The sequence below is a fragment of the Tamandua tetradactyla genome, chromosome 20 (assembly GCF_023851605.1).
Source record: "Tamandua tetradactyla isolate mTamTet1 chromosome 20, mTamTet1.pri, whole genome shotgun sequence".
Taxonomy (NCBI): Eukaryota; Metazoa; Chordata; class Mammalia; order Pilosa; family Myrmecophagidae; genus Tamandua; species Tamandua tetradactyla.
This window is the reverse complement of record NC_135346.1, coordinates 28,266,531-28,292,643: the sequence shown is the minus strand read 5'-3', so window position 1 is coordinate 28,292,643 and position 26,113 is coordinate 28,266,531. Positions and strand designations below refer to the sequence as shown.

The 26,113-nt window shown below is 39.2% G+C and overlaps 1 protein-coding gene across 3 annotated transcripts in view; it reads left to right on the top strand.

Moving 5' to 3' along the window:
- JAKMIP2 (janus kinase and microtubule interacting protein 2) overlaps positions 1–26,113 on the top strand; it is a 179,003-nt gene that overhangs the window by 90,396 nt on the left and 62,494 nt on the right. For 2 of the 3 annotated variants that reach the window (XM_077138062.1, XM_077138060.1), the window contains exons 1-2: positions 1,344–1,428; positions 21,579–21,856. In XM_077138062.1, the coding sequence (XP_076994177.1) occupies positions 21,728–21,856 (129 nt within the window). In that variant the 5' untranslated portion in view covers positions 1,344–1,428; positions 21,579–21,727. Of the gene's footprint in view, positions 1–1,343; positions 1,429–21,578; positions 21,857–26,113 lie in introns of those variants that run through there. The other variant, XM_077138061.1, reaches the window with a different exon arrangement.

Sequence of the window (26,113 nt, the reverse complement as noted above, 5' to 3'; positions counted from 1 at the left end):
CTTTAAGATGATTGTATAATAATATAGCTTTTGCAATGTGACTGTGTGATTGTGAAAACCTTGTGTCTGATGCTCCTTTTATCTATGGTATGGACAGATGAGTAAGAAATATGGATTAAAACTAAATAATAGGGAGAACAAATGTGAAAATAAATTGAGTCAATTGAAATACTAGTGATTAGTGAAAGGGAGTGTAAAGGGTATAGAAAAAAAATAGGGGTAACGAAGGTTAAAATAATTTGGGTAGATAGTAAGGGCTATGATATGTATGAGTTTGTTCTTTTTTCTTTTTATTTCTTTTATGTTCTAAAAGATGATCATGGTGATGATATACAACTATGTGATGATATTGTGAGCCATTGATTGTACACCATGTATGGAATGTTTGTATGTTAAGAGTGTTCATGTTTGTGTGTTGTTTTAGTATGTCAATTAAAAAAAAAATGAAAATAAAATAGTTGCCCTGATATAACTGTGACCCCACAATTCACCACAAAGACAAGGTGGAAAACACCAAAAATGACAAGGCTGTTGACATCCCTCTGGGAATTAACTTTTATCCTCTCTAGCCAAAGTAGAACATTAAAGCAATTTTTAAACCTCAGTCTTTTGCCAGTGTAGGCAGCAATAATTGCCAACAGACGATTCAACAATAAATCTGAGATTGAATAAGAGTGATCATATTTGACACTAGCGAAATAACTACATTCTAGCCTGGCTATTCTTATCAATTTAAATATATTAATTGGCCAAAAATTCCTTAACAAGCAAGTAAGTAATTGAAAATGTTTCCAGGAGAAAATATTTCTTTGAGAAAGAGCAAACATCAGATGTGCTTAATACATTTGATTTTGCGCTGAAATGTGATTTGTCTGATTAGTTAAACCCCCAGATTAATTGTAATTCTGAATATTTAACCATTCAGTTAACCTGAGTTCCTTTGATATTTTAAGTTGAAAGGTTTGGAACTGAAATGCGAAGAACTTAAAAATTACCTTGCCAATAAACTAATACCTTTATGAAAATGAAAGTAGGGTGTTTTAATTCAGCTTATTTTATGCCCCCACTCCCTTGCTAAAAATAAAAATACTAATTAAACTCTCTGCATTTTATATTACAAAGAAATGTGTTTGCAAAATCTCTCCCCCATGCATCATTGCCCTGTCTATTGTGTACATAGCTTTCTAAATCTGTAAGATGAAAATGGAAAATGATTTGTAATTTTTCATTATGACATAAATAAGTGGAATTATCCCAGTGACTTCAGACTCATAATGGTGTCATCGAATGTCAGGGATGCATAATAATGGGCCAAAGGTATTGAGTTCTACATATGCCAGTTACTGTGTGTGTATTTACATATATTAGTTTACTCAGGAAATAAAAGGCTGACAGGGATGAGTTAAGTGACATGTCCAAGATCACACAGTAAGTGTTTAAATCCAGTCTTCAAGCCTGTGCTCTGACTCCTGAGCACATATCCTTAACCCCTGTGCAGCATTATTTTTTCTATAAGTTTTAAAATATATGAGTATGTGACTATATCTATAAATGGCTGACTCTAAAGATAGAAAAAAACATGAAAACTTTTATTGTTTTCATCAAGTAAAAATTGTCCAAAATTTTAGATGTTAATCTGACATAAGAGATGGTATAAATAATTATAAGAGTGCTGCTCAATTAGATAAAATGAGAAAGGGCATGTAAATTTCTACAATTTACACACAAATTATTCATTTTCATTTTCCACATTTTTATAGTATTTGTCATCCATATTAGCACTGACAGTTTTCTGTGATATTATGAAGCATTTTGTTAATCTTATCGTTACACACAGACATTTAAAAAGATAAGTGCTCTGAATCTAACTCGGCAAAAGCAAGATAGAGGGAGAGAGACAGAGGAAGAAAGATAACCTTTGCATTCTGATGGACCGTTTTACCATGCCACAGGCCAAACTTAAAGTACCATACTCTCTTCTTGCTGTTCATGAATCCATTTATATATTCACTCATTCATCCATTTAAAAATATTTATTGATCTTTTTTTTTTTTTTACTCATTTGTTAAATCCCATTTTCTCTGTTATACTGCCTCCTCCTTCTCCCAGTCTATAGGGATCTTTGGGCAATGCCATTCTGCCTTTTTCATGTTGAGAAGGAGTGTCCATGCTAAAGGATAGGGGGATGCAGTGATAATCTTGGAGAGGCTGATTCTTCTGAATTTCATGATTTATCTGACCTAGGAACCTTCAGGGAATTTATATGTTCCAGAAAGGCAAACCTAGTGCATGAAACGTTTATAGAGTTCTCAGTTTGAGCCCTAGGTGTTCTTAAGAGTCAAAAGGAGTGATGCTAGTTAGGATTTAGCAAGCCATGGCAATCAGCACTATCTGACTAAAGCTTGTATAAGAGCAGCCTCCAGAATAATCTCTTGACTCTATTTGATCTCTCTTAGCCTAGAGTATATACACTATCATCTTTTGTCTTGCATTCTAATTTACCTTAGACCCAGCCAGATTGGCTTCATTTTAAACTCTAATTGAGGCCTGATCTCGTTTTCGATTACTTTGGCTGTTATTGTATATAGCTGTGCTAACTTTCAGGGCTTGAGCACTCCATTTCTGGGTCTTAGGTGTCACAGAGTTACTCAGAGTTCCAGGGAAATCCCAGCTGATACACATATAGCTCAGTATCTCAGGATCTAGAAATACGTTTACAGCTCCAGTCTTAGTGTGGCTGCTATAAGGGCTTACAATCTAGGCTCCAATTTTCTTGTATTTTCTGAGAGAACTTGCTTATTTGTTCTTTTGCTTCTTACTTATTTTGCACAACACATGGTCCCCAACGTTAATCTAGTTCCTTCTTTGTCTTTCAACGTCCTTCCTTTTTGAATCCACACCATATTCCATTATATTAATATTTATATATTTATAAATATTTATTGATTTTTATGCTAATCACAATGGTAAGCAAAACCCAACACTAACTCTTCCTTCACAAAGCCCCCATTTTGGGGAGGGGAGGGATAAGTATTGACCAAAGAATCAACAAATATCACAATCTATGATTCATACTATTTACAAGTAAATAGCTGCTGTTATGAAAGCAGGAACCTGACCTGGTCTGGAAAACTCAGGAAAGCTTCCTTGAGTGAAATACATTTGAGCTGAGATCATTACAACTAAGGAAGGAGGTCCCTTTGCAAAGGGAATAGGATGTTTAAAGGCCCTGAGACAGGAAGGAGCATCCTATTTGTAGATTTGAAAGAAAGATGCGGAGACAAACACATGCACAGGGAAGTTCAGGAGAAAAGAGAGTCTGGGACACATGAGCACAAGTTCTGCCTACAGGGTCCCCTGTGCAGGCACCCCTCACACAGGTGTTGACAGCCAAACACCAGGTAGACTTCTCTTGCAGTGCTCCTTCACATCCCACTAATCAACTGGATCCTCATGTGCCCTTGAGAAGATAGAGGGAGAAACACTTCCCTGTTCTGGGCTAGACTTTGTCTAGAAGAGGTCTACAGAGTGAAACCTTCTCAGGGCCAAAGGCTGGGCTGTGGCACAGTAAACACAACTTGGCAAAAGAAGATTTAAGTTTAATTCTAGCTTTGTGACAACTTTGCTAAGTCATTTCATGATTTGATTCAGAGTCCCAGTTTTCTTATCTAAGAAGTGGCAAGAGTAGTATCCGCCTCAGAGTATCAGTGTGAATATTGAATTAGGTGAGAAAATGTATGAGCTTTCTGTAAACTTATAAAATAAGGAGAAAGAATGTTGGTTAGTACTAGAAATTGGGAAGATTATAAATCCTCGGCCTTTTTTTTAAATCCTAGCACAGTTCATCTAAATTCTTTTGCAGTGACAGAAGGAGCAGGGGTGGGGGAGGGGACGAATTATTTATAGCATTTCCCAATCCGTATACTGAGGAGGAGGTAGAAAAGTTAATAATGGCAATAGCATAACATTTAATGTCCATATAGTGGATAAGATGGGAAAGTTAATATTAGTCATTTTAATTATTGAACATATGTCTGGCGGTTCATGGCAACAAAATGTTTTCTCATACACGTCTCATTCAATGCGTGTGTATCCTAAACTCCTTTTAAAAATAAAGCTCACCTAAATGAGTATTTGGAGGATGGGATAATGTATAAACGCAAACCATTTTATCCAGAACCTACATGGGAAGGAATTGTTTATGACATTGGTTGATCTGCGGGGGGCTGAATGGAATGCAACGTTGGGTACGAAGATGGAGACAAAGGAAGAGAAGGAGGAAGGAGCCCTGAACAGGGCTCTAGTCACCCCCAGACTCCTAGGAAGGTCCTGAGAGAAGGGAGAAAACCTTAAGAAATCTTGGGAGACATTACAGTGTCACCCAGAACTGACCCTGTACACCCTCGAGGTCTCAGCTTTTCCAGAGACAGATCAGAGGTCGCAGCTGATCAGACCTGTGGCCAACGTGAGGCTTCACATACAGCCTGGGACGGGGTGGCTGCACCGCCCAAGAGGATTACCCGGTTCATCCTCCGTTGAGAAGGAGGTGGGTGGGAGTGGGCTTGTGCTGCTTTGAAGATAACGAATTGAGGTGTCTAGGAAGCCTTTTGATCCCTGAATCAGGTCGACTCTCCAGCTCGTGTATCCCTCCAGAATATGTTTATGCCTTTATATAGGTATATGTACACAGACACATCATCGTTCAGTGTTTTTTATATGAGTAACACATTATACTTGGAGATTCATTCATCTTGCTGTTTTGACTCAATATGTCTTGCGACGTAACCACCCTCATTAGGTTGTATAGATCTACCTGTACGTTTTTTAACTATTGCATACAAATTGTTAAACTAGGCAACGACTTTATTAAGCTAGTCCCTTTTAAGTGGATATTGCATTGTTTCTAATTTTTCACTGTTACAGTGATGCAGTGAACTACTTTGCACAGGTGTAGTTTGGATCTTCACGAAGCCTCTCATGATTTCCTTTTACTATTTCAATGTGCTATATATAGCTTATGTATTTGTTTTTCTGGGTTTTGTTCTCTGTTTACTAGAATGTAAGCTCTATGAGGGCAGGGATTTTTGTCTATTTTATATACAGTTCCACTTGCAGCACAAAAACTATTCACTGGACAAATGTGCTGGGGATTTTCTGCCTCCACCTACTGTTATGGTCTACCTATATTATCCTCTTACTGCAGTGTAGCTTCCTGGGAGCAGGGACAGTCACCCTCATCTCCTTCATCTGCCTGGCCTAGTGTATTAGTCAGTGTTCTCTAGAGAAACAGAACCAACTGAGATATCTGTAAATGGGAAATTTATAAAGATGTCTCATGCAACCGTGGGAATGCAAGGGTCCAAAATCCGTAGGGTAGGCTGTGAGGCTGGCAGCTCTGCTAAAGGCTCAGGACAAACTCCACAGGAGAAGCTGACTAGCTGAAGAAGCAGTTAAAAGTCTCTGTTTTCCCTTCAACTGGTTAGATCAAAGCCAGGTGATTGGATTATCTCATTTGCAGAAATCATGCCTTTAGTTGATAGTAGATGTAATCAGCCACAGTTGCAATCAGCTGACTGTTGATTTAATAAACCAACATTCTGGTTTATCAACCAGCCATGAAATATACGTGCAATGATGGGTAGGCCAGTGCTTGCCTGACCAGACAACTGGGCACCATGACCTGGCCAAGCTGACACCTGAACCTAACCATCACACCTAGTGCCTTGCTGGGAGCTCAGTGCATTTCAGAGGCAAACAGTAGAGCAGTATACCATTGGATGCTTAAACCAGACCCTTATGGATTTGCGTCTCAGGTCACAACTTATTGGCTCCGTGATCCTGGCTAAACAGCAACCTCTTTAAGCCAATGTTTCCTCACCTGCGCAGGATTATCAGGAGGTGAGGTCTGATCTTGCCACCACCGTTGCTCCATCCTGATCTAAGCCACCCCCTGGGCTTTGCTAAGTCCTCCTCGCCACCCTTCATGCTTCTACCCTTATGCAAATGAACTCTACTCTTACCTGAGCAATCACAGTGAAATCATAAAAAAAAATCACATCGTGTTACTCCTTTGGTCAAACTCTCCAGTGGCTCCCACCTCACTCTGAGTAAAAGCCCAAATCAATGTGAAATGGCCTAAAAAGCACGGTCTGGTCTGTGCATGGTCCCCTCCGTTAATGCCTGCCCTCAGCTTGGCTGTCCTCCATGCTCCTTCCCTCCGCCTCCCTGGCTCCCTGCCCTTCCACCTCGTCATGTGTTTGGCTTGAGCCCTTTACAGTCTTTAGTGAAGTAACGCCTGTTTAGTTTGCCCTCCCCTTACTGACAACCACAACTCCACCTGGGCACTTCCTAAAAGCCTCTGTGCTTTATTTATTTTTTCATAGCATTTTATCCTGACCTAGCATAGTGCTTATTTATGAATCCCCTTTGTGTGTTTCACCCAACTAGTATGTTAGTTTCCTGGCCAGAGATCTATGTCTATTTTATTTTTACTTTATTCATTGTTCTATCTCCAATGTCAAGAACAGGTGCCTGACAGCTATTAAGTGTTCAGTTCATATTTGTCAAATCAACTAATTTTAAAGCAAAGGGCTTATTTGACACACGCAGTGCTATACCCTTTAAACGCACAATCCCATGTAATTCTCATCATCATCCTATGAAGTAAAGAAAATGAGCTCTGTAGTCCATTATGTGGAGAAAATGTTTACTCCATTGCTTACCAGTTCCAGGCCAAGTATCAAATCTCTTATCTTCACTAAGTCGCAGTTACTCCATTTGAATGAATTAAAGGGAATAGTAATGGTTATTATTTAATACTATTTACTGAAATTTGTCAGATCTGTATGAAGCAGACATTTCAGCACTCAGAAGCTTTTCAACCACAGCCCTAAATTTAAGCTCTTAATCCTATTTTGATTCTGTATCTCATATGATCATTTAAGACTTAATAGCTATTTTGTGCATACTATTTTGCAGGAACGAAGTGCTCCCTTGTCTGCACCCTATTTCATGCAGAAAAATGTCAACTACTAGGTTACAAGAGCCCTGAAGAATGGAATTTATAAGTGAGATGCCCTAAAGTGATCAATTTAATTGGCGCTCAGAGCTTTACTACAGGGAATGATATACAGCTTTGTGTTGAGTCTTTGTAATGCTATGGACAAAAGTGAGTTTAGTAACCTTATACTGTGATTTCTACACAATAGGATTTAAAAAATTCATCTCAGCGTTTTAAAGACAATAATAGGTATAAGGAAAAAAGAAGTTCTCTTTCTGATCTTACAGGAGAGACAAGCACCATGTAGTGAAGTAAGAGCAAGTATCTTTAAATCAAGTAGGCCTGATTTCAAATTTTGACAGACACATAGTAGGCTCTCAAAAAAAACTTTAATCACATCAATGAATGGCATATATATAACCTGGATGGCGTTGGGCAAATTTAACACCCTAGCATTTTTAGTTTCCTTTTTTTAATAAAGGGAGAATTATATCTGCCCCATGAATTGGTTGTGAGGTTCTAATTAGATGAAATAATATATGTGTATTGGTAAATACCATGCTTGGCATGTAAGAAAGTCTTCAATAAATACTTATTACTATTTCCTTTGTTCAGTTCAGAAAATGGAACTCTCCTCCCCCAAATTAAATGTTTTACATGAGCTCAATATCAGATGTAAAAATTACCCCTTTTCAGATTCTCTCATCTTCTATATTAATCAGTAATCTTGGTACATCCATAAATCTTTACCAAATCTTCTTATATAGTGTTTATTCAATACTTCCTTGTTTCCTGGACCACATGGTAATTCTGTCCCATCTTTCAAGACTCATCTCAGCCCTCCCTTCTGCTATGAGTACACACAACTCTCCCCAGGGATTTGGAGCTCCTCCTCTGAGCTCCAGTGATGCCTGGTTCTCCCCTCCAGCTCAGCCTTCATTTCGTCTTCAGGTCTGCAGTGCATTATTTACATGTCGGTTTCTCCCAGTGGGGAGACTTGTAGAGAGGATTCATAAATCATACATTTGGGGCTGAATTAGATGACTTTTAACACCCACCTCAGAGCATTAAAAGACAATGCATGTTAATAGCTTAGCACAGTGACCACCGATAGTAAATGGTCAATAATAATAATTCTGACGATGATAGCAGCAGTAGTAGCATTCATCTGCCACAGTATGGGGTAAGAGGATGTAAGATAGTAATTATCTTTACAAATGCTACCGTGATTTACAATATTATGGGCCAGGACTCTAAGGGCTCTGGAATGCCAAAGATATGCTAATGATACAAAGAGGAAATACTGGTTTTAGAATCTTCTTTTTGTTCTATGTGGAGAAAGATAATATGAGCCTTTGAAAAAGAATGACAAAAAAGATGACTATAGAAATAGTGTAAAACTTGAAATGAGAAATTGTGATTCCAGGTATCTGGGCCAGCAGGTAATAAGTCAGAGAAGATAATGGGAAAAAAAAATAGTGTTTCCCAGATATAAATTTGAAAGTATAATGCTTAATATTAAGAGTTCTTAGATACTATTACTCTACTGGACAGTTTAAAATGGGGTAAAAATAACATTCCTATTAGCTTGGTGGTAAATTACCACCCTCCTGTAATATTCTGTAATTGGATTAAGATGAGTAACATTAAGGCTTTTTGATTGTTTTTTTGTTTTGTTTTGGTTCTGAACTCTTGCCAATGAAAATTTTCTTTTGGCTCCAGTCATTTACTCCTTAAGCAAATATTTCACTTATGAGTACCTATTGTCAGGCACTGGGGATAAAGTATTGAAAAAGTATCGTCAGGCACTGGGGATAAAGTTCAGGGAAATCACTTGTCCTGTCCCCAATTTGAAACAAAAAGGGATGGAGATATCGAAGGTGGAAAGGTAATTTCACAGGTAATGCATTTCATTTCCCTGAGTGATCTGTACTCCTGAGCACTGTAAGATACATACAGACAACAGAGAAGTTGTCAGTGAGGTTGCTGGTGGTGAAAGCTTCCTTGAGAAAGGCTAGAGAAAACAAGAGTCCCCAGTGGTTTCCCAAAAATGACTTACTCAAGTTCCAATTTTATTAACTGCATAATCCTTTCGTGAGAATGGATCTAGCATCCATTCAGAAGGAGTTTGTTCTGGTCCTGTTGATTCCAATTAAATTAGATTTTGCAAAGTGGACAACTGTGCTGTGACTTGCTATGGCTAATGGTTGGATCTCTCTTCAGTGGAGAGGAGAGGCATTGCAGAGTCCAAAGCATTTCAGTGTTAGGAACAAGATCTCTGTGTGTTTGCATTATTCCAGCTTTTCATGATATGATGTGGAAAGCATAACTGTTGTGTTCCAGCCTCACTTCAGCTAGTGAGCTACCCTTGTTTTTTCATTGCTCCACTTGTACAGAAGTCACGGCATTCTTCTTTGTTCCCCCTTCCCCAAACATAATGTCCTTCAGATCATAAATGTTAGACCACAATTACTATGGAAATCTTAGGGAAGGGGAAGAAAAGTCCAATAAATTAAAATTAAGGTCTCCCATTTAAGGGAGGCTATTGCTATTTGAACATTTGCCTTAATGTAGGCATACCCATTTACTATCTACTTCATATTAAATCATATATTATGTTGACATGTATGTATTTCTATGAAAGTGGCTCAAAATTGTTTTCAAATAAGTGGAATAAAATTTTTAAATAGGTAAAAAATTAATAAGCAATAAAACAATAGTACAGCTGTAACTCAAATGTGTTTTCTTAAAAAATGAACTGGAATGTTTCTGGGGTAGCAGAATCATTTGGTTTGTAGGCTCTGGACTAAGGTTGACAATGTTAATTTCTTGACTCTGCTATTTACTAGCCACATAAATGTGCACAATTTGTATTCTTTCTTTGAGCTTCTTTTTCTTTATTCATAATATTTATGATGTAGCTGAAAAGAGAAAATGCATATAGGACATTTTTAGCGTAGTCCCTTGCTTTAGTAAATGCCCTGAAAATATTTGCTGTTATTACTTCCAAATGTACCAGTGACTTTTTCCGTCTTACTGAGTTTGTTGATGCTACTCAGATTTGTCCATTGTCCCCTGCACAAAGCCCGGATGGGATCTTTGACCTTGCCTTGCCTCTCCCACTACTTCCCAACAATCAGCACTTAAAGAAACTCTTCCTACATCACAGACTCGCTGAAGAGAAGTATAATAGTTTAAGTTCATTAAAAAGCTTCAGGCTCAAACACACTGTGTGACTTTGAGTAAAGGAATTGCCTCCTATTAATTCATTTATCTGTAAATGGGGAATAATAACTGTGTCTCATAGTTTCAAGTCAGAAATGGGGTGGTTCAAGTAAAATGCTGCCTGCACAGAGCTTGGTACCTACGAAGGGCTTAATAAAGAGAAGCAGTTCTATTGATGGTGAAGAGGATGATGATGATGAGATGAATAGGAATTCCTTTAGCTTAGGAAAGGAAAAATCCTTCTACCATTCCTCTTATTCCCAGCCTCACCTTTTTATTGGCAATGGATTTCTACCCAGATCTCCACCACTAATTTCCTTCTGCTCTGTTCTGCCCTGCACATGACATCAAAAATAATCTTCCTTAAAAATAAACTGGATCGGGCAGGCAATGGTGGCGCAGGGGCAGAGTTCTCGCCTGCCATGCCAGAGACCTGGGTTCGATTTCCAGTGCCCACTCATGCAAAAACAAAACAAAACAATTTTAAAAATAAATAAATAGGATCACCGCGGGTGCAAGGGTGGTTCAGTGGTCGAATTCTCGCTGGCCATGCGGGAAACCCAGGTTTAATTCCCGGCCTATGCACTTCCCCCCCAAAACAAACAAACAAACGAGAAAAACAAACAAACAAAAAATTCCTCAAATGGTGCTGAAATAACGGGACACTCACATGTTTGTCAGAGTCTCAATAATTATTGAACAAAATGCAAATTCAGTAATGAGGCAGTCAAAACAATGCACACTTTACTCTCACCTTTTTTTTTTTAATTACTGTAGGCCCATTGGTTTTCCAGGTTGAACTTTCCACGCCAGGCTATGTGATATGCAATCTGTTCCTCCTACTTAGTTTCCCTTCTCCTACCTTCTTGGATCCCTTCTGTCCATCCTTCATGTTCCAGCTTTAACCATAGTTATTCCATAAAGCCCTATCTTTTGATGGAAATTATTTATTCAAAAATATTTACTTAGAGGGTACATGAGTGGTTCAGTGGTTAGAATGCCCACCTTCCATGCAGGAGACCCGGGTTCAATTCCTCAGCCATGCACCCCCCCAAAAAAAAATTTACTTAGAATTTACTTTGCTTTGGGGACTGTACTAGCCACTGGGATTCAACAAGGAACCGCAGAGCGAGCCCTTGTCCTTGCCCTCATGAGATGTGTGTGAGAGTGTTTATGTGTTTACCATTCCTTTGCCATTTAGTATATGCAGCCTTGTTTGGTAGCTACGTGCTGTATCTTCTCTAACTCTAATATAATGCCTTGCATGTAGTTATGGCTCAGGAAATAAGTTACTGATCTGAATTTTGAAATGATTTTCCTATGGATTATAGCTCCTTTTGGGGTTAGGAAGACTATCTTTAATTAGTCAACCTCACCACTTTATCAGAGCCCATTTAAAGGAAAAAAAAAATGTAGTTAAGCATTGACCTCTGAGGCAAAACTCAAAACAGAATCCTAAATGTTGAAAAGACATAATATTTATCAACTGCTCTTTATTTTACTACATTATACCATATTATTATAGGAAAATATTGATAGCCAGTATCTTCTATAAAGAAAAATATATTCAATTATTTATAATAGAATTATTTAATAGTCTCTAAACCCTGTTATTATAAGGAAAGTATTGGTAGCCAGTTTCTCTTTTACAGAGTATAGAAAAATATATATAATTACACTGTAATAGAAATATGTAACATATTCTGTCTTAAACTTTATATGCTTTTACTTAAGTAATATTAATCAATATAAATTTTTATGCCGAAGTTTTTTGGCACACATTATTCTCCTCCTATACATAGATATTTCTGTTCAAGGTTGACACTCTGCGAAGGTACTTTTAGAATAGTTTTGTGGGGGGGGGGGGTTTGTGTGTGTGTCTTTTTTAAATTCAAGTTGCTTTTAGAATAGTTTTGTGGGGTTTTTTTTTTCGCCTTTTTAAAATTCAAGGTCTTTGAAAACAGTAACCAAGGAAACAAAAGAATAGATTTAGTATGTTTCACTTATACCTAAAATTGAAAAATTTGCGGTCATAGAATGTAATTCTATAAACACGAATCCCTCCAATGACTTGGATGTTTTTCATTAATTTTACATTGAAATTTGTTTTTAATAATAGTGTACATATAGAGCAAGTGCCTCTTTTGAGCAGTGGCTCCGATGCCTGTTTATTTCTCTCTGACCTTGAATTCGTAACTGTTTTCTGTTATGTTTAAGATTTCTCCCCCATGTCCAGTGAAGTTGGTGCTTCCCACTCCACCCCAGCTACAAAATACTTTGAATCCAGGAGCCAGAGGACAATGAAAATCACAACAGATGGCACTTAGAACCTTACTCCTCTTATCTTGTCTAGTGGTAGCTTCCTAAGTCCACAGTGTAAAACAAGATGATCAACATGAAATTTAGCTTGAGAATATGATGGAGGGCAGCAAGGAAGTAAGCATCCTCACCATATGGCTTAAATGAAAATCCATTTAATTTTAATAGTTTATTTAACTGTTGCCTCAAGCTTGAACTTCTCCCTGAAATAAACAGCCGTTTAAAGGCCCCCCACAAAGTAAAAGAAAGTAAACCTTATTATAAATGATCTTTTTTGGAAATCGTGACATATTTTCCTCAATCACAGTATTTCCCTGGGATCTGGGTCAATATTAATTCAATTCAACAAATATTCGTTGAACTTCTTTGAAGTGGCCTTTGTGACAGATGCCATAAGTAGAACGATGAATGAGACATATTCTACCCTGAAATGGGGCTCGGTCACCTAAAGAAGAACTCCAGGTTGATTATACCTACAGCTTCCTAACTGTTTTCTACATGCGTGTTTGCCTCTTTAGTTCATTCCAGACTGTCTTGTGAGAAGACTACTACTAAAACTAAAATGTGCCCAAATCTTTCCCCCTGCTTTAAACCCTTCCATGGCTACGTATCGCTACATAGGTCCTTTAACATGGTTTACACTGGCCTCCCCCACCTGCCCCCTGCGCCCTCTCCATGCTCATTTCTTGCTGTTTTTCCATTCACTTGCCAGGCTCTTGTCAGAATAAACAACAGTATTTTCTCCAGAGCATCACTGATATTCTATTTGACCTTTAGCCCTTATATTCAGTACTTCAGCTGCCAGGAACCTTCTTCTTTCCCATCCCAACCCTTTGCTGGCTGATTCCTTCTTATCTTAAAAGTCTTCATTACATATAACTTTTTCACAAGGAACCTTTTCTGACTCCCATCTGCTCTCGTGTAATGGGGTGTGTGGGTATCAGGCAGGACTGAATTGCTGATTCCTCATCTGAAAAGGGCGGATACCAGTCTCTGTTACTTAATGCCATACCCCTTCCCCTGGAATACTTCATAAATATGGGTGAATTGATGAGTGGATAAATGAGTAAATGAGTGATGAATGCAGTCAGAAGTATCTCCAAAGCAAAACTTTGAACCCAGATGAGGGAACAATTTATTTCACTCAGGGTTTGGTGAAGAGGGTGAAGGAAAGTGATATGACGTGATGTTCGATCTGGGCCCTACAAAGGCAGTAGGAAGGAGTTCACCAGGGATTCGAGGAAGTAAAAGAGGAGTCAATTAAAGAGAACTCATGAGCAGAGACAAAGGTTTGCATAGTAGATAGCTTCTGAAAGAATCCTACCCACTCTGAATCTCAATTTATGCATCACTTCTACCAAGCCTGCCTGTCTCTTGCCTGTGTGTTGAGAGCCTCTCTCATACTCTGCACTTTATAAAATGTATTTCTAATGTGAAGTTTTAAACCTCAGACCTAAGGAAACAAACCCATCATGAGTAATAATTTTTTGGTTTAATCTAGAGCATTTTTTCCTGTAAAATATTCAGTGTGTTGACTTTAAAGAATTTATAGTGACAATAATGTTGCTTTCATTGTTGTTGTTATATAATAAAGAGGGCAATTGGGTTGAAGAATAGGAGAAAGAAAGAAAACGTGATGCATATCGGTACTAGCACTTTACAACCCTGAAGCTGTATAATTGCTACCATTCTAAACATCAGAATTTCAGATTAATTTTCTTCTAAAAGATGTGCAATGGATTAAAAGTCTTTGACCCCCATGTCCATGCCACCACATTCCCATTACAAAGGGAGAATAGAACTCTAGCGTTGGACTGGCTTAAATAGCAGCCCCCTCCTTTAATTAAATTGCTGTGTTAAGTTTGTGAATGCACAGTGAAATATTCTTCCTGCATAAGGAAGGGTTTAAAAAGTGACTGAATCTTTCTCTAGTTTAGTAGGAATAAAGTGAACTAGTTTAATTCATTCATTTTAAACATTAATACCATCTCACTCAGTAGCATCATCTTTGGAAAAGAAGAGAGGAAAGGCTTAGACAGACTGGCAAAGCTTTGGTAGAGTGGGTTTTCTCCAAATATTAATTATAGAGAAGTGTTTAGCTTCATGCATATGAACTCTAGCTATTTTATATTACATTTGCTTTTCAAATCATAACTCAGAGGCAACAGCCTTATTGGAAATCCTGAGATTAATAACATTATTCAGTTTATACCTTGGAGCAGAACCAGCTGCAAAGCCAAGTTCCCTAGGATTACTGATCCTGCAATGCAGGTTGCCTTGCCCCTAAGGCATGAATTCTTTCAGTGTTTCTAGGGGTTTCTCTGCCTTCCCTGGCCTGTCAAGGATATATGGCTAGGAAGGTTGATTCGAAGCCAGTTTTTCTCATTTCCAATTCCTGCTTTCAACCACTACATTCTGTCTTTCTGATTTGTAAGCCCCCAGCTGACCCTTTTATGCCTTTGCCATCTCTCTAGACTACCACCCAACCAGAGCTGAATCCTGCCCTTTCTTCAAGAAAGTACCATAAAGAAGAATCTTTGGAGACTGACAGATCTGTATCTGACTTGCAGCTCCATCTCATAGCTGTGTAATTTTTTGCCAAGTGAACCTCTGAACCTATATTTCTTTATCTATAAACTAACCAGAGTCAGTATCTCAATGGATTAGTTGGGAAAGTTCAATGAATGGGTGTACCTGAAGTGCAGAGCCCAGTGCCTGGCACAGAATAAGAAAGCAGTAAGTAGGTAGGGTGGTAAAGGCTCTGCTCACAGGCCACCTTCTCAAAGAAACCTTTGAGCTTTCTCAGTCCACTCTCTTTCCTCTCCACACCCACAGCATTGGCCATGTACTTCACTCACTGCTTCGTAGAGTTTGTTTTCTTCTTAGAGGTGTTTATGTCTTCTTAGAGGCAGGAAGCTGTGGAGAGTAGGAAGGATGCTTTAACTTTTTAGTATCTATGAAAAGCTAAGAAGAGTGCTCAGTAAACAGTAGTCATATTTTCTTGATGAGATATGTGGCTGCATTTTCTGACAAGGAATTGTGTGGCATTTTAGGATGCGAGAGATAGTGGAAAATGCAATCGGGCATCAAAATATTAGGATTTCTAGGATATTATTACTTCTCATGGACATACCATGCAATCAGGATTATGGCCTAAAATCAATAGCATGGGTTCACCATATTTAAATATTTAAGTGAATTCATATATGCTTCCAAGTCCTTGATTTTAATCTTGAGAGTTGTGTCATTAAAAATGAGAATAATGCCAGATGGGGAGTTTTTCAATTTGGAAATTAGGTTATTGAGAATAGATGCTGAAGTTCCCTTAACACTGAAGACAGTAAAGGGGCATACCTGGGAACAGATGACCAGAAGATTATTTCAGATGCTGCATCCTATTTGTGATCTCTAGAATGGTTGTGGTGAGCAAAGAGAAACCATGGTGTTGAACGAACGAGGCCTCATTTGCTTATGTGACTATCACTCCCCTCTTTGTCACTTTTTTTCCTCTATAAGTCTATAGAAAACCAAGAGTAGAAATGGCTTTTAAATAAGTGTGACCTTCCATAAGAGTGACCCTTGAATTATTGTTATTTTTGCTCTTCCCTTATCATTCATCTTATTTGTGCATTTTAAGGACAGGACCTATGTTTATTTACTTTAGTTTCCTACACCTTTCCTAATACTATGACTAGATAGAAAGTATTCTGAGAGCATTATTTACATACTTTTGTTTAATTGTCAAACAATCCAATGCCACAAGTCCCACATGCCCCCACCTCTCCCACTCCCCCATCTAAAAGATGTAGAGTAATGATGCCTAGAGAGCTAAATGATACTTCCAGGATCACACAGCTTCATTGGCAGAGGTGAAATTTAAACCAGGTCTTTCTGCCTGCATAGCCATACTGGCTTCAGAATCCTTAAAGCTTTTCAGTAGATTTTAATAGAACCAGACCAAAGATTTGTGAAGCTCTATTCTCAAGCACTATATTATATTTCCTCCTTAATAAATGTCATTTAAATGAATGAATAATGTCTGTGATTCTTCCACAAATTATCCACACCTGCATTACAGTTTGCTCTCAAGCCATGATCCTTATTTTTTTTTAAGAATTCTTCTGCATTTGATTGCACTCAACATTAAACATAAGACACATGTTATTTTTTAAAAATTTACTGATGTTGCACAGCTTGGTATATATTTGTAAATACAAGGTCATTAATTAAGATATTTGGAATTGAAAAGTATTTGAAGTTGACCACAGCATAATGAATCCTCAGTGTCCAGAGTTCCAGAGATGATTATAATCATAAATCCAGTAAAACTTATTTTACTGATTTATCAGTTGTACGAATGGTCCTTATTTTAAAAGGAGATATTCCTGAGATGCTATCTCCAGATTTTCTGACCTCGTCATCAGGACTTGGTTACAGGGAGCCTGAGCCTCTGGGGTGATGGGCAGTGCTGGATTGACAGGATTAGGGTGTGCGGCCAGAATGGTAAAAGCTAAACTCAAGTCGTCAGAGCATCAAGGTGTTGCCTGCGTCTGCTGCCCCCTGACAAAGCAGTGAAGAGCTGGAAACCTGGGCCTCACTTAAGATTTCTCAAAGTTTACGTTCTGCTGCTCCCATAGGGATGGGCTCGTAGTTGAACAAGGCATGATGGGCCTCTGTATGCGGTGATTCCTTCAAGGGCTCTCCTTTATACTCTCCAGCACACTCCTTAAGAGTATGGTGTACCCTTCACAGCTGGCAGATTCTTTAGAAGATTGACCTTCAGCCACTTCTCAAAAGGCAGTACAAGTGTCCATCAACTAATGAATAGATAAACAAAATGCAGGTTATCCATACAATGGAATATGCAGCAATAGAAAATAATGAAGTACGTACTACAGTATGGATGAACCCATATGCTAAGTGAAAGAAGCCTGTCGCAAAAAATACATAGTGTATGATTCCATTTATATGAAATGTCCAAATCTATGGAGACTGAAAGTAGATTAGTGTCTCTCTAGCCATGGGAGAGTTGGGTGGAGAATGGCGAGTGACTACTATTGAGTAGAGGGTTCCTCTTTGGGGCGATGGAATGTTCTAAAGTTGATTGCGGGGCTGCCTTTGAATATATAAAAGCTACCGACTCAAACACCTTAAAAGGGTGAATTTTATGGTATGTAAATTATATCTCAATAAGGCTGTCAAAAATAAAACATTACAAGGAGACAGTACTGCAGGAGTAAAATTAGAACATGAGAATCATGAGTTTGTCAGAAGCCCATCACAACTGGAAGAGATTTGGGAATGCTCTCCTCTACTAGAGGGACTGATGAAAGTTCACTTATGAACAGCCACTCCCTTTCAGGTATTCATATGTTGCTTCTATTTTTAATTTCCTATAATGCTTTTTTTTTCTTTTCTAAACACACATCTAATTTTATCACCCTTTTCTTCCCCCCAGCACTTATGGGACTAAATTTACAATGCTTCTCAGACTAAAAATATATGAGGTCAGGCACATGAAAGGATTATAAATATTTCTATTGCATTGCCCATTTTTGTTCCAAGCAGTTCCAGAGACTTGGGACCCATTATTCATAATGGGAGAGAATTTTCATACCAGTAATAATGTTTTAAAGTAAGACTTACTCTGTCAGAGTCTCCGTGTGTCAGATTTGCCACCTCCCATTTCAGCCCTTTGGTCTCCGTCCCGTTGAGGGAGGCATTGTCTCCCACCCAGACCACTGGAGCAGCCCGAATGATTTCCTGTCTCTCCTTTGCTAGTAACTCATCTTCCACAGCCCTGCCAGAGTTACCGCTCTAACATGCAAAGTATAGTGCAGCCCAGAGAATAAAGCTGGGTTCCCATCTCAGTCTGCCTGGATTTGAATCTGGGCTTCATCACCTGTCAGCAGTGTTAACTTAGGCAGGTTACCTAATCTTTCTGGGGATCTTTTTTTCCCTACTTGTGAGGATTGAATGATAGCAGTATGTTAGGTGTTTAGTCCAGTGACTGACACATAGCAAGCAAACAATCACTACCAACTTTATTTATTGAACATCATTATTATTATTTTTACTACATGGATATTCAAGTGTTGTCATGTTTCTTTCTTCATTTCTATATAATGAAGCCCATATTCCCTGGCTGTCATGCAAGGATCTTTGAGATGTGACCCCATTGTCTACTTATAGTTCACAATCTTTTCTAAAAACATCAGGCAAATGTTTTTTTCTAAAAACATCAGGCTTGTGGTTTCAAGCGCTTTTCTCTGCCCTTCCTGTTTCTCTCCATTTGGAAAAGCTCGTTCTTCATTCAATAAGATTATAAAACTACAAAGGGACTATGATACAGTTATGAAGCTTTTCCCAAACTCCTCTGTCTTTGTTCCTTCAGTACCTTTGGGCTTTGAGGGAAGTTAACTAAAGACAGGTATATCTTATAGGTACAGCAAACAGGACTTCCTGGCGGATTGGATACGAGAAACTTGGGAAAAAGTGGAAGCAATGATGACTTCTAAGTTTAGAGCTGCAACAACTAGGGATATGATGATGCCATTTTTTGATAGGGGAAAAACTGGGGGGGATAAAGTTTTGGGGGACTAGTAATAGCGGCATCTTTTTTAGTTCTATTAGGTTTGAAATGCCAATCAGATAGTCAAATGGCTTTGGCAAGTGAGCAGTTAAATATATAAGTTAGAAGATTGGGGAATGGTCAGGGCCATAGATATAAATTGGGAATTATAAGCAGGTGGGGCCACAGTAGATCATCTGGGGAAGGTTAGGGGAACATCAGCATTTAGACATCAACTGGAAGAAGAGAAATCAATAAATATATATATGTGAATTTACTCCACCCAGTTCCTGCTTGAGGTTAAGTACCAACTTACGTTCAATAAATGTTTGTTGAATTAATTTCCAATCTAATGGCAAAGAAAGGTGGTTTCCTAAAGATCTCCCAGCTCTACACGTTAATGATTTGGTAACAGGTGCATCAAATTTGGAAACTAGCATGAAGGACAACTCCAGCATTGAGCTGGAATTTGATGGACAGTTCCATGACTGCCGTAGACAGGCTCACCACCCTTACCCTCTGTTCCCACCCCCTAAGGACTTACTCCAAGAGTTTTGCACCCAGTGCTGATCAGGGGATGACACACAGATCAGGATCCCAAAAAAATGTGGTCCATGAAGCTATGTTCAAGGGGTCTTAATAGTGCAGCAGCTCCTGGAACACACAGGTGGCCAGTGGGAGTCCTCCTAGGTTCTGGAGTGAAGCACATAAGCTACATAATGCTCAATTTTCTGAAAGATTGCATGGGAAGCTTTCTCTAGTATCTTGTCGTATTTTTCCCAGTGATTTTTTTTTAACATTTTAGCATTCATATTTTTCTTACTTTCCTTGTTTCAATGACGAATTTATGGATTTATAAATCAAGATACATTTTATACATACGTCCCTCTTTTTTCTCTCTCCTTGCCACCGTTCTGAATAGGCCGTCATCATCCTTTACCTGGAACCTCCTATCGGACTTCCCTAACTCCATTCTCTCTCCATCCTGTCACCAGGAACACCTTCCCCACTAAGCACTGCTCTGTTAGGGTATCTACTTGCCAGGGATTTCAACAGCTTTCCCATTGCTTACTAAAAAAAGTTCCAAAATTGTAAGCTTGGCATTTGAGGTTTCCCACAGTCCATCATTTCCAGTCAACCTTTCTAGCATTAGTGCCCATCAGCCATATCCTGGGATGTAATTAATCAGGCCCCCATTTTTTCCCACAAAGTAGTAGTCACTGTGCTTTCTTTGTGCTATGCCCCAGCACCTGCCATTTCCTTTGCTCAGGATGCTCCACCTGCTTCCCCAACATGAACAACCTACTCATTCCCTAAGTTTCAGGCCAGTGCCCCCTTCTTCAGGGATTCTTCCTTACTCATTCTAGGCAGAAAGAATCCACATCTATACTTATGAAAAGAGTAGTGTTTTTTTTTTTTAACTTATTTCTTTAAAGACACTTATTAGATGGGTGATAGATACATGATAAGATTAGATAGAAAGATAAATACAGAGAAACAGAAATAGATATAGCTGACTATTAGATATAGACAGATACAGATTTTTTTCTTTGCCTTGAAAATCTGACTTAATTTACTATTTTAACAAATTGTACCTAGCCCAGCATTTAGGACTCTAACAGTATTGACTGAATGAATTATTAAATAAGTGGCCAAAATTAACTTGGTAATCCATTTGTAATTAATCCCCACTTCTCACAGTTCCTCTACTATATAATTTTAGGTCTTTATATATTGGGTTTTCTTGAAGTTGGGACTGTACTTTATCCTGATACATCATAGATGACCCAAGGCCACCTCATAGGTGGTTTCCTTTAACAAATATTAATTGAATGCCTGCCATGCCCCTACTCATTTCCTGGATTTCATGCTAGATTTTAAGGAGCCAGCTGTAAATAAGAGCAAATTCCTGCCCTCACAAAGTTTACTGGTTCATGGAGGTGACCACAATTAAATCATCGGACAAGCAATAACCTAGGGGTGCTTCCAGAAGGAAACAGTATTTCAGCTGAGACCTGGAGGTTCATGGAAATGAGTCAAACTAAACTGTACATGTGATAAGTGGCCAGAAGGAAAGTATAGGGGAGGGCCAAGTGGTGGGGAGTCTGGGCAAAGGACGGAGCAAAATGCATGAACTAGGTTAAGTCCTGATGGGAAAAGAGAACGAATCTGAAATTTTAAAAATAACATTCCTTAGGGTCAGAATATCAGTGATTGACATGGAGGAGATAAGAATTCAAGAGTAGGTGGGTTTGGGCAAGTCCTCGCAGGAACTTAAGCAGGGCAGAGGAATGATCAGACTGACCTTTTAGGAAGATTGCTCTAAATCCCTGTGTGTCGTGGACAGGAGATACTGGAGCTAGGAAGACACTTAGGAGAAGGCTGATGCAGGCAGCTCAGGCTGGGAGTGGATGTACCCCAGGGTGTTGCCAAAACACTAACTGCTGTCTCTGCCTCTTCTAGGGCTTCCAGGGCAGCAGGTGAGGAGACCTTACCAAGAAATACCACACAGTAGGTGCTGAAACATCACACTCCAAGATAAGAAACAGTAACATGGCAGCACCTGCTTGAAAGGAATTAAAAAACCAACAAACTCCATTTAGAAAGGAACAATGTCCAAGAAAGGGCGAAATAAGGGCGAGAAGCCCGAGGCACTCATTGTCGCCCTTCAAGCTGCCAACGAAGACCTCAGGACCAAGCTCACAGACATTCAGATAGAGCTGCATCAAGAGAAGTCCAAGGTGAGTGAGGGCTACCTGAGGCCACGGCCTTGAGAGTGGCACGACCATCCGTGTTCATGCCCAGTGAGCCCAGCTCTGCCTACGGTCCATCCGGTGGACTTGTTCTGCTAGTTGCCAAGAAGTCAACAACTCCTGCACATGTGAAGATCCACTTAAGTGTGGCAGGAGGGAACTGAGCACAGAGAACAATAATAACATGTTCTCTAGATTGACCTCTGCTTCTTCAAAAAGCCTGATTCAGGAGGCCAAATAGCCTAAACCCTGAGAACATAACCCACTGACACCACATCCCAACACTCAATAGTTGTATGACCTTGGGCAAGTTTCACCCTTAGACTAATAATTCTAAAATGGGTCGTGTCAGGTCACTCCACTACTCAGAATCCTTCAGTGTTGTCTCACCTTTCTGAGTCAAAGGATTTTCACTACCATGATAGGATGTTATCAACGGCTATTTTTTTATTTACTCATTGCCTGTAACTCTTTTCTTTGATCACTCTGCTCCAGCTTCTTTGCTGGTCCAAAAGACCAAAGACACTTAGGGTCTTTGACGCTGTACTTCCCCTAGTTAGACATATGCTCCCCCCTCACCTCCTTCAGGTTTTCTCTCAGTATCACTTAAGTGACCAACCGTCTCTAAAAAGAACACTTTCCCATGCCCAGTCCCTCTCCATCACTTGACTGTTCTTGATTTATTTCGTAGTGACTTATTTATTTACTTGCCTAGTGTTTATCCCTCCCTAATCGAGTGTACTCTCTATGAAGGCAGGGACTTCACTCCTGTTATATCCCTAGAGCCTAATTTATGCCTAGAATTTAATAAAAGCTCAACATGTCAGTTGTATGCATACAGGAATGAATGAAAAGTGAGTTGGTCCTTATACCTTAGCTTCTTCACCAGTAAAGTAGATTTATTACTCATGTCTCAGGGCCATAATGAGGTTTAAATTTTAAAAACTACATTAAAAAAAAGAACTACATAAAGTACTTAGAGGGATTAAGTGATATAATCTACGTCAAGTGCCGAGAACTGCCTGGCACATAGTAAACTCTCAAAAATACTGTGTTATTATTATCATCACCATCATTATTATTCCTTCTTATATGCTTTGAACTTGAGTCAGTTTCTAACTAGATTTAGGAAAGTCTCTTTACTTCTTTGAGCTTCCTCTTTTAATCTGATATTCTAACAGAATATCACGAAGGTGGTGTGACTATCAAACAGGGTCATTGTTAGGAAAACATTTTGAATCATCTGACATGCATATGACATTCTTGCTTCCTGCAAACTGGGAGACAAGTATGTCAGCATAAAGGTGCCTAATCTGTAGGATTCGTTGTACAGCAAGAAAACTTTCCTGATCAACAAGCTATGGGTCACACACCCACAAATACCTTTATTCCATTTTATCCATCTCTTCTTCTTTGTTATCGGTATTATGTTTTAATTTCATATTTCCTCCAAAATAATATTTCTCCTGGTTGGAGCAATAATGAAAGCTTGGATCTGCCTCCTGTCTCAGCTAAACCTTGCCCTAAATAAATAGACCCTAAATGTACTGTTTATGAAGGAAATTTTTAACTTCCATGAGACCAAAGGGAACATGATGTAGTTAAAAAAAAAAAAAAAAGCATTTGTTTGTTTGAGAATCAAAACACCTGGGCAGTATTTGTCTTTATCTCTCTTTGAGGACACATTTAACTGCCTCAATTTCTGCATCTGTATTTTAGATGACTGAATCTGTTTCTCTGCATCTGTGCATTAGAATAACCTTGGGGAATTTATTAAAGATGGAATCCCTGGGCTCACAACCCAAAGCTTCTCTTAAAGGGGGCCAGGGAAGACCCAGGAATCTGTAGCAAGTGTTCCAGGTGATTCTGATGCAGAAGTTTCTTGCCTTCATAGTGACAAAAGCTTCCTCCCAGGTCTGACAGTCTGTGGACATTTCATTGGTTTTAATTTTCCCTGGGGCAACGTATCGTTTCAATGGAGGCAGGCTCCTTTAATTGTAGTAGGGACAGATGACAAACTACAATCATAGAAGAGCCTGTCTGTTTCCTGACTGGAGACTGTAAAATGCAGCTGATTTACAGAGTAAACTCTTGAGATTTCAAAGAAGCAGAGACTTCTTTGCCAGTTTTCCACTGCCAATTTTACACTTTCAAGCCTTTTAAAATGGAAAACGCTCAAGCTTGGACAAGGCTGCCCGTTTATCCAGTGTCTGGCTGGCACTGGTGTCTAAGCCAGCAAGCCAAGTGTAACTTCCCATCCTCTGATGAGAGACTGGCTGTCAGCCTCTTGAAATAAGAACGCTGCCCCTCTCCTTTCCTCTGCTGATTGCCCCTGCCTCTCTCCCTCTCTGTAGCTTTTAATTACAGTCCCATCACAGAAGCTACAGCAAGGCCTTCCCGCCTGACAGCAACCTTTCCCAAACAGCAAGGAGAATTTAGAGGGCAAGCAAGTCATAAAGCAGTTTTATTATAAATAGCAATGATTATGTTTTCAAAGGACTAGGCTTTAAGTGAGAGAATATGAACAATGCCAAGATGTGAAATTACCCTCTCAGTTTTGCTCCAGGCTATGAGGGCAAAATGACAATTCAGCTATTGGGGAATAGACTATATAAAGAGCAGAACGCTTTGGGGCTGTGGGGCATTATTCATTTTTCTCTAAAGGCACATACATCCAGTTGATATTTACGGGACATCCATTGTGTATATAGCAGAATCAAAAGTGCTTTGGGCTAAAAATATAAATAGCTACACTGTATTGGGTGTTTACTCTGTGACGCCCTCTGTAATAAGGATATTTCTTCCTAACATAATCCTGGCTCCTTCACTGAGCTCCTGAGCGAGGCTGAGCAGGTTGTGAAGCACCCCTGAGTTTTCCTTTCCTCATCCGTCTAAGCATAGCATCACTTTGTAAGGGTGTATGTGTGTGTCTTCGTTTTTGAGCAGTTAGTTTGTGTCAACCGCATTAATTGTTTAAATGCGATTGTTGCAGTTCACCCTGAGCAGCGCACTCCACGGGGAGCACCGCTGTTATCCCCATTTTACAGATGAGGAAACAGAGGCTTAGCGAGGTAATGAAACTCACCCAGTGTCCTATCCTAGCAGGTAGCAGGACTGGATCTTCTAATCTGCTTCCCTCTCCTTGAAAACCTCTGCCCTTGAAAACGTGAAGGTATGGAAAAAGAAGCAAACTAGAAGCAGAGGAAGCCAGAATGTCAGAGCTTCTTTTCTTTCCACTTTTATGCAAATTTCAAACAGAAAATGGAGGGGTGTGTGTGTGTGTGTGTGTGTGTGTGTGTGTGTGCGTGTAGGAGGGTGGCAGGGACATGCATATTCATATCCTTCCCCATATATACCTGCATTTCCATGGCAGGGAAATGCAACGAGAATACTAATCACATTCAATACCTAGTGGGAAGAAATTCTAAAAGAAAAGACTCCATCATGTTACCCTATCATGTTTGCCAAGCAGTGCTAGGTAGATTCAGATGGGAAGAGAAGCAGAGGGTGACTGCTCCTAGGCAAAAGGGCCAAGAGGGTGGGACTGTGGAAGCCGAGGTCTGTGGTAGAGAAGAGAGAACCCAAATGGAGCCAGGACCCCTGGGGTCTTGCCTTTATGCTCTATAACCTTGTCCTTTCTGGGCCTGCATTATCACATCTGTGAAATGAGTGGATTGGAGTCAGAAGATGGAGGTAAAAGAGCTAAGATCCTTCCAAAATGAATGGGATAAGTTAGGAAAAGTAACTAGCTTCTCTAGCTCTTCCTGCGTTGGGTAATTCTGTTTCCTTCTTGCCCCAGCCCTCTTGAGTGCCCTATTCCATTTACTCCCATCACGTTACCCTATCATGTTTTTGTCAGGGCACTTTTCACTGTCTGAAATATATTGTTTATTTATTTAGTTATTTATTGCTATTGCAATGATATTGCAATAAATAACTAAATAAATAATATTGCAGAAGCTTTTTATGAATAGGTGACCATATCTGGCTGTTCACTGTATTATCCTCAGTGCTTAGAAAACTGTCTGGCATAGAGAAGGTGCTCAGTGATGAATTTACATGCTTCTTTTTGTAAAAATTTCCCGCACTGTGAATTAAGTACTGTTATATTACTTATTTAGATGGGAAACCCCCTGCGCAGGTGAAGAAAGGATTTCCATCCAAGTCTGTCTTCTTAACCCAGCACTCTGAGCCATTAGGCTGTGATACTTTCCTCTGTTTTTCTCTTCTTTGGACATAGTGAGG